The sequence below is a fragment of the Triticum urartu genome, chromosome 7A (assembly GCF_056163025.1).
Source record: "Triticum urartu cultivar PI428250 chromosome 7A, HENAU_Tu73, whole genome shotgun sequence".
In the NCBI taxonomy this organism is placed as follows: Eukaryota; Viridiplantae; Streptophyta; class Magnoliopsida; order Poales; family Poaceae; genus Triticum; species Triticum urartu.
In genome coordinates this window covers 726,193,697-726,206,862 of record NC_141879.1, presented here as the reverse complement: position 1 = coordinate 726,206,862, position 13,166 = coordinate 726,193,697, and the positions used below count along the sequence as shown (strand labels likewise).

At 42.6% G+C, this 13,166-nt stretch overlaps 1 protein-coding gene across 1 annotated transcript; it reads right to left on the bottom strand.

Annotated features, from left to right (window-relative positions):
• Positions 1 to 3,432: 3,432 nt before the first annotated feature.
• On the bottom strand, positions 3,433 to 9,789 carry LOC125530428 (disease resistance protein Pik-2). Its single transcript, XM_048694829.2, has 3 exons — positions 9,472 to 9,789; positions 7,096 to 7,713; positions 3,433 to 5,439 (listed from the first exon to the last, which is right to left on the bottom strand). The coding sequence occupies exons 1-3, from the start codon at positions 9,733 to 9,735 to the stop codon at positions 3,631 to 3,633; spliced, it is 2,691 nt and encodes an 896-aa protein (XP_048550786.2). The 5' UTR covers positions 9,736 to 9,789; the 3' UTR covers positions 3,433 to 3,630.
• Between the last annotated feature and the right edge of the window lie 3,377 nt (positions 9,790 to 13,166).

Genomic DNA, 13,166 nt, shown 5'->3' with positions numbered 1-13,166 from the left:
GGCTCCTCCGACGTACTTCCTGCACCCATATATATCGTCGTACCCTAAAACTTCCAGAACGCACAATAGATCGGGAGTTCCGCCGTCAGAAGCCTCCGTAGCCACCGAAAACCAATCTAGACCCGTTCCGGCACCCTGCCGGAGGGGGCAATCCCTCATCGGTGGCCATCTTCATCATCCCAGGGCTCTCCATGACGAGGATGGAGTAGTTCTCCCTCGGGGCTGAGGGTATGTACCAGTAGCTATGTGTTTGATCTCTCTCTCTCTCTCTCTATCTCTCTCTCGTGTTCTTGATTTGATACGATCTTGATGTATCACGTGCTTTGCTATTATAGTTGGATCCTATGTTTCTTCTCCCCCTCTTCTCTCTTGTAATGAATTGAGTTTCCCCTTTGAAGTAATCTTATCGGATTGAGTCTTTAAAGACTTGAGAACACTTGATGTATGTCTTGCGGTGGATATCTGTGGTGACAATGGGATACCGCGTGCCACTTGATGTATGTTTTGGTGACCAACTTGCGGGTTCATGAACCTATGCATAGGGGTTGGCACACGTTTTCGTCGTGATTCTTCGGTAGAACTTTGGGGCACTCTTTGAGGTCCTTTGTGTTGGTTGAATAGATGAATCTGAGATTGTGTGATGCATATCGTATAATCATACCCACGGATACTTGAGGTGACATTGGAGTATATAGGTGACATTAGGGTTTTGGTTGATTTGTGTCTTAAGGTGTTATTCTAGTACGAACTCTAGGGATGTTTGTGACACTTATAAGAATAGCCCAATGGATTGATTGGAAAGAATAACTTTGAGGTGGTTCCGTACCCTACCATAATCTCTTCGTTCGTTCTCCGCTATTAGTGACTTTGGAGTGACTCTTTGTTGCATGTTGAGGGATAGTTATGTGATCCAATTATGATATTATTGTTGAGGCAACTTACACTAGCGAAAGTATGAACCCTAGGCCTTATTTCCTATCATTGCAATACCGTTTACGCTCACTTTTATCACTTGTTACCTTGCTGTTTTTATATTTTCAGATTACAAAAAACATTATCTACTATCCATATACCACTTGTATCACCATCTCCTCGCCGAACTAGTGCACCTATACAATTTACCATTGTATTGGGTGTGTTGGGGATACAAGAGACTCTTTGTTATTTGGTTGCAGGGTGGCTTGAGAGAGACCATCTTCATCCTACGCCTCCTACGGATTGATAAACCTTAGGTCATCCACTTGAGGGAAATTTACTACTGTCTTACAAACCTCTGCACTTGGAGGCCCAACAACGTCTACAAGAAGAAGGTTGCGTAGTAGACATCAGGCGGGTCGCCGGCGGCCTTCACCGTCAAGCCCGAGCCGCAGGACACGGCGGGGAAGTCCCCGCTAGGGCGCCGCACCCGCAGCGGCGCCTTGACCATCCCCGAGGAAGGCCGCGGCGGTCGCATGCGCCGCATCCAGCCGAAAACCGAGCCGGAGCCTCCCCTGCTCCCGGTGAAGCCGGAGCACCTCGCGATGGCCGCCGCCGCCAAGATGGCCATGAGGTGGGCGAGGCAGGACTACGTACGCGAGCAGGTGGCTCGCCAGCGCCGCGCCCTCGAGGAACTCAAGGCACGCCACCCCCGCCCCGTTCGCGAGGTGGACGGCGTCCTCTACCTCGACAACGACGAGGAGGAGGCCGGGCCATCCCGCGTCGGCGACCCTGGACAGGGCTGCAGCAAGGACGGCAGCGGCTGGTGGGGCGAGGACGACGAGGACGACGGCGGCGACGACGACGACGACGATGGCGGAGACTACACCGACTTCTACAAGCGCCTAGGCATGTAGAAGTCAGACGGTGGCGAGGCGCGGCGAGGGCGGCGTAGCTAGGCCGTGTTTGTTTTTTTATTTTATTTTGTACAAATTTGAATGAATGTCACCGAGTTTGGATGAATTTCGATGAGTTTGTGCCAGAAAAACGCCGAATTCGTTTAGTCCTGGGGCCGACCTGGGGCGACGACTAGGAACGCAGTCGCCCCATGCTGAAAATCTCGCCGGTTCGCCCCAGGACGCGTTTTTTCGGCGTCTGGAGGGCCGAACGGCTGGAGATGCTCTCACGATCTCATCCGCAGCCGCCTCCTCTCTCTCGCACCGTTTCTCTCCTCCGTCTCGCCGCTGCCAACTTCCTCGCGTTGGCGCACGGCTGCTACCCCCCTCCCTGTGCCGTGCCTCTTTCATCCTATTGTGCTTCGCCCGTAAAGCCAAACCAGGAGCAATCAAGGGTGAGGAGGATCGGAGCGACCTGTAGCCGCTGACGCTAGCTCCGGTGAACGCCAATGGGGCTGTGCTCCAAGTTCCCTGCTCTTCTGTCTGGCCCACAGCATGGTATGCACCCTCTATTCCTTTCTTATCCCAATGTTTGATCCTCCCCCTTCCTCAGAATCCTACTTTTTTTTCAGTTGGGCAGTGCACTCTATGTGTTTGATGAATTGCTGACTTGCTGAGGCTTCAAGGTAAAAGGGATTTTTTCTCAGGAATAATTAACAACTTTTCGGCCATTCAACACCTCAACATTGTTGACACTATATTAATTGGCGATTGCATTCATTGGACACATCCGTAGGTTCTGGGTCGGGAGTCAGGACTTAGCATCTAGTCCACTTACCCCCTGTTTTTACTGCAGTAGAACATGCCGCTGATGGCTTCCAACAATGATGACACTCATAAGATGTGATGCTGGGGCATATTTACATACATAGAGCTAGCATCCAATGGATCATCACCAATTTAGCTTTTTTTCCCTCCCGGAACTTTCAGTGTCAAATTGTCAATGCAAATGAAATCATGGTCCTCTATCAACAGGAGCAGTCCTCATTTAGTATTTGTAAGTTGGGGTGTATTCCTCATGATCATCCACATACGTGCACTTTTGAATAGAATTAACCCATCCCGCGCTTTCCATCTGAGTGGCAACTCTAGTGTCATGATCATGGTAATCTTGCTAACATTCTGATACTCCGTATAAGGACGGTGCATGTGAGTGCTTGATGGACTAATACTCTGCTCGACCTGACGCCTGTGTCGGACAGTAAACTGAAGCAAACCGAAATGCAGTTGAGCTAGTGCTATTCTTCCGGCAGTGCATGGGATAACAATGACTAAATCAACGAATGGATCAAGCAGTAAACGTGAGTACACCTAAGAGAAGAATGCCCCCCTTCTTCTAACTACAACTACAAGACGGGATCAATTTTGTATTTAACACAAGGAGAAATAAGTATTAAACAAATCTTAACATCCTTTGAAAGGAAGGAAAAGTGAAAGTAATTAATTTAGACATCTTTCTACTGACGTAGTCCAACGAAATCGTTTGTGCTGGCACACCGTAACAGGCTTGTTGCCAGCATCAAATTGACGACAGTCCACAACTCAGTTTTAATAAAGACCGTCAGAAAATCCAGCTGCCCGTAAAGAGTGCACATAGGTAGTATATTTTTACAAAAATACATGTTTATTGCTAATAAGCACACAAGCAATGTGGAAAACAAGTACACAAAGAAATGATGGATTACACGAAAAAAACAAATGATGGATTGCAAAGGCTGGATATCCAGCTAACTAGTGATAGCTGGAAAAATGGAACTCTTCAAGTTGATGCGGATAGTTTCTCCAACTTCACGGCAGGACTATTTGGGTGAGTAGCAAGATGTCTCTCAAACTCTATCCTGAATTGCTCATCATTTGTACCCTTGAGCAAGACTTCCTTTAGTTCAGACAGATTATTCAGGCTGGCAAGCTGACATGATCCACTTGAGTAGTCAATCTCGAGCAGCTCAAGATTTTTCATCGACTTTGATCCAAAGGATACTTGTAAATTGCTGGATCTGCAACCAATCTCAAGGATCTTCACTTTTTTGAAGGTGTCCAGCTGCTCCCGGCACATCTCGGCATAAAAATGGAGCCTGCTATCCGGAAGCTGCTTCACACGAAGGCGTAGAATGCACAAGTTTGGTAGCATGGCAAGGGACTCAATGTCAGTCTTCTCTAAAGAGTCCATCTCCACATCCAACTTCTTGAGCTTGCTAAGTTGGCCCTCAAGTAGAGGTAACTTGTCTTGTAGCCCATGCAGTTTAAGACTCTGTAGGTTCTCCCAAGGCAGGGAGATGCCATCCAAGGAACGTTGATTTCCCTCTGCAAGCCGCACTAACAAGGATTCCAAATGCACGTGACCTGAGATTGCAGAGAAGAAATCCTCACTGTTATGCCTATTGATGCCAGACACACCAAGCTTGCGCAATTGAGTGAGTTTCTTGAGCTCTTTCACAAATTCTTTTCCCCCAGAAGCAATGACATTGACAACACCAAGTGTATGCAGGGCTGTCAATTTTCCAATCCCTCTAGGAACCTCAACACCATGTAGGACACGACGTCTGCGCAACTCTAGCAAGCTGCGGGATGGGGCAGGTGATGTCAATGCTGAGATGGTAGTGCCAGCTCGGATATACTGCAGCTTCTGTAACTTCCCGATGTTCTTTGGCAGTCTGGCTATGGAGGTGTGCCTCACATCCAGAGTCTGGAGCTGCCTAAGCTCACCCAGTGAACTAGGCAGATGGGAGATCTCACTACATCCTCGTAAGGAGAGAAACTTGAGGCGGCGCAGCCGCTTCACCATCTCAATAAGATCTTCATCCTTTAAACCTGATGCATCCTCCAGATCAAGAACCCGAAGCAACCTCATACTTTTGGAGATGAAGAATGATTCCCACTTTCCAAACACTGTGAGCGACCGTAACCGTGAGAAGTCAATGCTATCGAATACAATTATGTCTCTGACCCAATTCTTCAATATGATAAGGTGACGCCCTTTGCGTTCGGTGGTCAGGACACAATTGGGCCCAAGTTCAAAGACAAGGTTCTCTTCCATTCTTCGCGAGACGATGTACTCGCGGATGAAGCCATTGACCTGGCACATCACTATCCTTGTGTCACTGAATGCAGGGGTGACTAACTGTGGCATCTGCTGGATTATGCTTAGATCAAGGAGCTTGGAGAAGAAGTTCTCCCCTTTGTCCACCGCAGATTCTTCATCACTATCTCTAGAGTAACCTTCTGCAATCCACCTCCTTACTAGTCGCCTTCGCCGGATGCCGTGGCCTCGAGGAAAAATTGATAGATAGAAGATACATGGCTTAATTGAATCCGGGCAAGTACGGAAGTAAGAATACATCCAATCGAATAGGCCCCGTAGGCTGGCATACTCTGGATTGTTCTCTAGAGTGTGCATAAACTTGCTATTTAAAAAACGCACAGTATCCATCAATGTTACCGTCTGTGTGGCCAATAATGCAGCTATTGAAACTATCACTTTGGGAAGACCTCCACACTTCATAATCAGTTCTTCTAGCTCGTCACTTTTGTGACCATTTAAAGCGGATTTGGGATTCTTCCTCTCTACCTGTTGTTCCAAAGACATAGAAGTAATTAAATTCAGTTAATTAACATGGTAAGCATCAATTAGATTCAGATTTTTCGGTTGCAGGATATAGACCGAGTAATCTTCCCCGTGTACATGTATGCATCTATGCAAGATACGAAATGAAATAGTTCATCTGTACATTTTGTATTATCCTACAAGACACCGACCGGTTGTGGCTGATCCAAATACTCTAACCGCTCAACCATCCACATCTAATACCACTAGATTTTTTGCCAATTACCCAGAATTGCCACTAGTTACAAGGCCTTTCCCCACTGGCCATTGGCGCCTCCTTCTGAATGCATGTTGATGCACCCACTCCCAAACGTGAATTGCACATGTTCAGTTAATAGACGTGAACAAGAAATTCTCCTTATGTTTTTGTATCCCTAATTAACTAAATATATGTCATTTCATATAACATGCACAAAAGTATTCCTCTAACTTTGCCAACCAATACAGGGAAACAATTTAGAGTCGTTAGGTGAAAATGATAGCATCAAATCTGTCACGAAAAGTATGTTCACAATATAGTGATTTCATAAAAAAATATTAACATAAAAATACAAAACAAATTCCAAAATGCATGTTAAATACCATGTTTAAGTCTAGTGATATTATAGCTGGCTGTTACTTACTTTCATATCCATTGTGCACCTCCCAAAGCTATGTTTTCTATATCTTGAAAATAAATAAATAATTTTCTGTACTCCCTCTTCAGTATACCTCGTATACACATTGATTATAGCTCTTTATCATTCTCAATATACTTCATTAAATATTCTAGATACCCCAATATGAGTTTTGTTGAAAAAATATCATTTGCGGCATACCTTTTGTAATATACTCCCTCTGTAAAGGAATATAAGAGCGTTTAGATCACTATTTTTGTGATCTAAACACTCTTATATTTCTTTATGGAGGGAGTGCCTTTTTCACATACGAACAAATCAGTATATACAATACAGTGAAATACTTGTACTTGAAAGTAATATGACTATCTGTAGAAAAAGGCTAGATTTTTTTTTTGCAATAGGACAATTATAACTGATATTTTATAGTTCACAAATTTTCACACTTTTTTTTGGCATGTGGACACTAGGGATTTCGGTCAAGTTGAACATCCACATTTGTTTTGATTTTTTTTCATATGTATATTTACTAAAATGCTTAGATTTTCAATGCTGCATTTTTGTAAAATATGTGTTACAGACGCATGAGTAATAATGTACCATGCATGAAACGTTAATTTTGTGAGAACTTTTTTTCAAAAAGGAGGGATAACCCGCTGGCTCTTCATCACTTGATGACACAATGATTTTATTATTGCAAAGTTAAATCATCCAGGATTTCATACAAAGATCTTAAAAGGGCGAAACAACTGGCTGATAATATTTTTACTTGGTCCATTCACCAATCGTATTACCAGACCATCATCCCAAACCGGTTCAATATACGGAAAGGTGTGACTACACTCAGCTGTACTACAATATAGCCTGTACGACCACCCCTCATCATAGCTTAACCGGTTGAATTGCTAATTATGTGAGAATATGCATGCAACAAACTACCTAAGTACCATAGATACCTCAAAGGACAATGTTTATAGATAATATAGCTTGTAGGAAAACACACCTCTTTCCTGAAGAGATCCATGGCGGCATTGGCTTCTAGACCTTTCACATTAAAGATTTGATCTTCACTATTTGTGCAATATGTGGCCACACTTGCTTCTGTTGTAATGGCAATGATAATACTCGCAGCAGTTCTAGTTTCCAAGGTAGTATGTATTAAGTCCCAGTCTTCTTTGGACTGGAGATTATTAATAACAATGAGATACTTATGTTGGCTCAGAAGCTCATGACATTGTTCAATTGGGTCTTTTTCTGAATGATGATCCATAAGTAAGCTTCGGGAGAAATCCCTTAAGTTGAACGGATATGATATATCCACCCAGTTGTATTTTTCAAACTGGCCACTAAGCATTATGTCACAGTACAAGTTTTCAACAAGAGCTGATTTCCCAACACCAGCTATTCCCCAAACAGATATAACTGGGGAATTTTTGAAACGTGCCCCAGCTGTATAAATGCGGAGTTCATTCATTTCCGAATCGCGCCCAGCAAGAAGGTTATTTTTCATCCAGTCTTTGATAACTCCCTTACTGGCAGAGGAAAGTGTTTGCAAGGGTGAAATTTGGCTCACTTTCGACAACATTAGCTTCTCTTGTTTGTCTCCATAGTTTTGAGAACCCTACAGATGTGGAGTGTTAACATGCAAGGACCATGGCAAGCTACATATAAGAAATTTATTGAAGTACTCCCTCCGATCCATATTACTTGTACTAAAGCCAGCAATAAGTAATATGGATCGGAGCGAGTACTAATTTACTAGACTGGCTATCAAATCCTTGCAACAACAAAAAACTATCTGCGGTGAATGTCACAAGAAAGGGAGTCTTTATAGAATAAAATGGGTTTCTAACTTGGTTGAACATGTTAACTAGGTTGTGTTAAATTGTGCATTTCAACATGATTCTTTAAAAACTAGAATGCTCCTGTGCAATTCCGCAGGAAACATCCTTAATCATATTTAAATAAGCTGTTTACAGAATCAGAAACCACGATTGATTGTGCATTTATACATGATATTAGACCAATATGCAAAATTGAGCATTTAACAGTGAGCCAATTGGTCAATGGTTTATAAGTGAATTGACATGTTGTAATATACATTATGTATAAGTAGATCAATCTGAAAGAAAAAAAATAGATCACGAGTTGATTCATCATTTCTATGTGATATTTGACCATTACATGGAATTAATCATGTCCATTTTATCTAAAAGTACCATACTATATCAAGTCAGCCATTTTTCCATTAATACTCGGCTGACAAGTCGGTTGTCCATTATATCACATAAATACATAGAGCTATTTTGCATTACAGTATCTCCAATCATTTGTACACTGATATTAGTATGCCGAATTGCAGTTTTATAGTGGAAACAATAATTAATATATATGTAGTATTATTGTGGGATGTCAGACAACTCAACTAGCTGTTGGATGAGAGAAGAAACAATGTTGCTACTGGATAACAGTGTTACGTGGTAATTTCTCAATAGGAGTCAATTGTAGGAACAACTACAAATGTGGCCATCTGTATTTAGCATGTAAATTCACCGAGTGGCGAGTCGTCTGGAGATCATTGTGTCCATGTCGTTTCTCAAGAGTTTGCTTAGGTCATGTGTGTGTAGGTTTATGAGTTTGCATGTTGAGTTCCTAATCCCTTCGCTTCGACGATGAATGGTATGACATGCAGTTGCTTAATTAGGAATATCAATATGTAATAAGCTATTTTCTGATAGTTATGATGATCCAAGGTTATGATTTATTCTGGTACAATTATGATGATTTATCTGTCTAGGTACAATTACAAACCTGACTTTGTGGGATTTCTTTGCGGTCTATCTACATTGGTACAATTATGATAATTTACGGTTCCCTATGTACTATTATGCAAACCTGACTATTGCAGTCAACAAATAAACTAAAGGAGGGTCCACCAATTTGATGAGTGATTGTCTTGCCTTTTCTCATGGCATTTATAGCTATTCTAGTCCAATAACGATATTACTGGTTATGATTTGTCTATATGCAGTTATGAAAATCTAACCGGGGTATAATTATGAAAATATGACGGTTGCAGTCTGCTAATAAAAGTGGATCGACCAATTTGATGACTAGATTCTCTTAGAGTAGAGACCATCTTCTCCTTTTTATGACCTATAATGTTTTTAGTATATAACAGAATAAACAATGTTCTCATTGCCTAAACAGTAATGTATCTTTTTGATAAACAAAAACTTGTTTAATTCAATTATTTTAAACAATAACATTTTCGTGTTTCATTTCAAAATAAATTAACCTACTGAGCAAAATAATAAATTCACAAGTATCACATGATTTACTGGAAGTAATCGGTGTTGCTTCGTGCTTAATTAATTACCTCCTTGAAGAAGGCACAAACAGAGTGCTCAGGGGAGAACTGCTTCAGCTCCAGTGGTTGGTAAGAGTCCCCGATGCACAAGCTTGCGATGTCAAATTGCTGGGTGGACACGATAATCCAGCTGCCATTTACCTTGTCAGGAAGAAACGTCCTCACAGCATCCCAGTCCACCATTTCAGTCAGGTTCTCCAAGACGACGAGGTAAGTCTTGGTGTTGACTTCTTCCAGAAACTGCTTGAATAGATCTTCTTGTGTGGCCTCCATTTTCTTGAGGACATGAACACCCACGTCTGTACCCTCCAATTGTTCGGCGCAAGCGTTTGTGGCATAGATCTGAGCCATGAAGACCGCACGAACTCGTGGGGGTTGAAAGGATGCATCAGCTTGACCCAGGCGCGGCATGCAAAGTTTTTGCTGATTTCTGGATCATTGTATGCCTTCCTGATGATGGAAGTCGTCCCAAGATCGCCGCTTGTTCCCCACACGGAGATCACCTGAAGGTGAGGGTCAGTGTTGCCTTTGTTGGTGATCAACTGGGTGAGATCCCCCAAGCCTTGCTGCCTCCTCGCAGTGTCCCTCGACTCCGCGAGCATGTTGAATGCTGGCGCATCGAGGGAGGCGCCAGGCGCAGCCATCTGGTGCTGCATGATGGCTGCCTTGGAGCCAGAGTCGCTGATGAGGTTGTAGCGCGAGTTCCTGGTACTCACATCGTTCACCCTTGCCTTGAGCTGCTCGATTTCGCTGACGGCCTCGTCAAGCGGTGGCAGCCCTATGCACCAAGACGGGGCCATGCGCCACCACCACCCAGTCTTGGGGTCGAGGTGGACGACAAACTCGATGCAGTCCTCCACATCGTAGGCCAGCTCGCGGACCTGCCGCACCCAGGTCATCACCACCTTGTTCTTCACGCGCTCTGCGGTGGCGACATTGAGAAATGAGTGCATCATTTCGAACTCGCCTGTGATGAACACCAGGTCGCGCTGCGCGCTCTCCCGGAGCTGCGCCTCCTCCCCGATCGCCGCCTGGGCCTTGGTCAGCGCACCCTCCACCACGGACTTGGCCAACCCAACAACCAGGTCCGCCATGGCTGCAGCCCGGTACCTCTCAAGATTCTATGTTTCTTGTGGGTGATGCTAGTGCTTGATGGGGTTGTTGTGCATCAACTTGGGGAAGATGGCAATCTTAAAGGGGGAGATGGGTAGCTTGTAAGACCTGCTGGCCAGATCTGTGAGATGTGGTCAAGTCTTCCCCGATCCACTGTTAATTAAATTAATGTGCTGGCCTGGTAACAGCTAATGGCTCTCTGGAGCATATATTTTTCAAGGGCTACTCGTACAAACTCTGTCTCTTATCTTTCTTCTTTTGAAGGACTGTCTCTTATCTTTCTTAACATCTTTACAAAAGACGTATATGATTAACTGTATTACACGGAAGGTCTTGGAGTTGTTGAAGAAGAACAAGGACCACCACAAACTCCCTCTCGAAGATGACAATAAAAGGCACAAGTTTCTGTAATAGTGATAGAATATGAAAGGGTTAGTTTCCCGCGATCAGTGCATCATATGTTAGGCTTTCAAAATGAAAATAAAAAACATACTATTGTATTATGTTTTAGCTAGCTAGTACCAAACTTATGACAACATGTTTTTCATAGGTTAGCTAGAAAGGGTCAAAGCCAAGTGAAATTACCCTTAAAGTGAACAATCAAGGAACATGAAGATGTTACTTGCATGTCATTGTCGCTACATCCAATATATGCTAGATATCTATGGTTTTCACCCCCGAGAATCAGATTCGAAACAACACTTCAAGATGAAAACAACACACATATGGATATGTTCTCAAATTAATATAAATTTTATATGATATACATATAGACTACATATTAACAGGGTAATTAATTGTAAATTCCTCAAAAAAGTAATTAATTGCTGGTCAAGTTCTCATTTCAATCAATATTAATATGCACTATAATATGGAAGAGCGAATAGCTTTATCTTAATTGTCAAACAAAAGTGTTTCTTGATAAATGGGAAAAGTGCACAGAAATTTCACTATAACAGATTCAAAGCATTACAACTTTACATTGACAGACCAACAAAGGGAAATGGCTTCTAGCTGTTTGCACAAAGCAAAGTTTAACATCAAAGTGACAAAATGCCATAGGAAGCAAAGTCTAACGTGATAATATTATAAGATATTAAATTATGTAATCATATTAAGTAAAACCAAAAGGACATGTGGCGCAAGTCTTTGAAGCTCACATATGTCTTGATAACAATTCGTGGTCACTAGTTTTGATGTTCTCCTTGCTGTGGTGACTTTATTTTGTCATTTCTTCTGTAAAAGCAGGGCATTGGGAGCACCCTTATTAAGAGATTATTCAATCAATCCTGGAGCAGGCAAAAAGCTAAGATGGCTTGGATCGATGGATCTGTCTGATTGTAACATCGTATGCTTCATTAACCAATCACCACCATCACATGTCCAAATTATATACTGGGGCCTTTGTCCTAGACGAAAAGCCAGTGTCTTAGCTCAAAGGATCGTCCTGTCTGTAATGCTGCCAATATGCTTAGTTAACCGCAATCAGTTGATGGACCAAATACTTTCTCTAATAAACCTCAACTCTATAATTTAGAATTATGGGAAGAGTTGGGTATTTTAGACGACAATTACGAGATCCATGACACGAGCTGGATATATATTCCAAACAACAATTGCCAGATCTATGAGGTGAGAGTATATTTTAAAGGGACACTTCTGTAGAGATGAGGGCTGAAGTCATAACATATCGTGTAGGTAGAAGCCATTTTCCTCGTCCTGTAATCATCCATGAGATGAGTAAATTTTGGATAAATAGGTTGGTGCATGAGTCGTATTATTTGTGAGAGATGGAGGTCCACAAAAGCAATAAGATAGTTTTCTTTAACTCTGCTATCTGCCTCAGCTTTGTGTTCGTTGGCTAGATCTATAGTACTACATATACGAACAGCTAATGGCTGAGATCAATCACCAATGGATTTGGCCCGGCTGTAATACAAATATGCTTTGTCACTAACGTTCCCACTTGCTATTACCACCTACCGTCGGTGCACTGGCCCATGATGTTAATAACCTGTAATATTCATTGGCACTGGGCCAAATGCATAATAACTAATTGATTTATCTACGGTCTTCGATGCACGGAGGTCATTAATCAAACGGTAGCAGCATCTTTGTGGATCAATTTGGCCAAATGGTCTGTGGGTACGAGCCAACAATAGCAAAAAATTAAACAACTATCGAGTACATCTGCCAGCCTAGATTGGACCATTGGAGGGTGTAGCCTTCCTTTCAAGTGTTTTTGCTATGATTAGTGTTTTCGGCCTTCATTTGTTCCGTTTTGATGGTGTGTGATGGATTTTACTCTTTTGGATTCATTTGGTTTTCTTCGATGGTGATGCGTCTAAGTTTATTTACGTTGGTTGCTTGTATGCACTAGTTACAACAGAACATGGCTTTAGAGTTGATTCTGGTACACAACTCTTAGTCTCAGGCGGTTTGGGTTCAGCACCAAGCCAGCGAAGCAGTCATAGACACATATTCCCTCCGTTTCTAAATAAAAATCTTTCTAGAGATTTCAATGTGGACTGTGTTCGGATGTATATAGACATAGTTTAGATTGTAGATTCATTGATTTTGCTCTATATGTA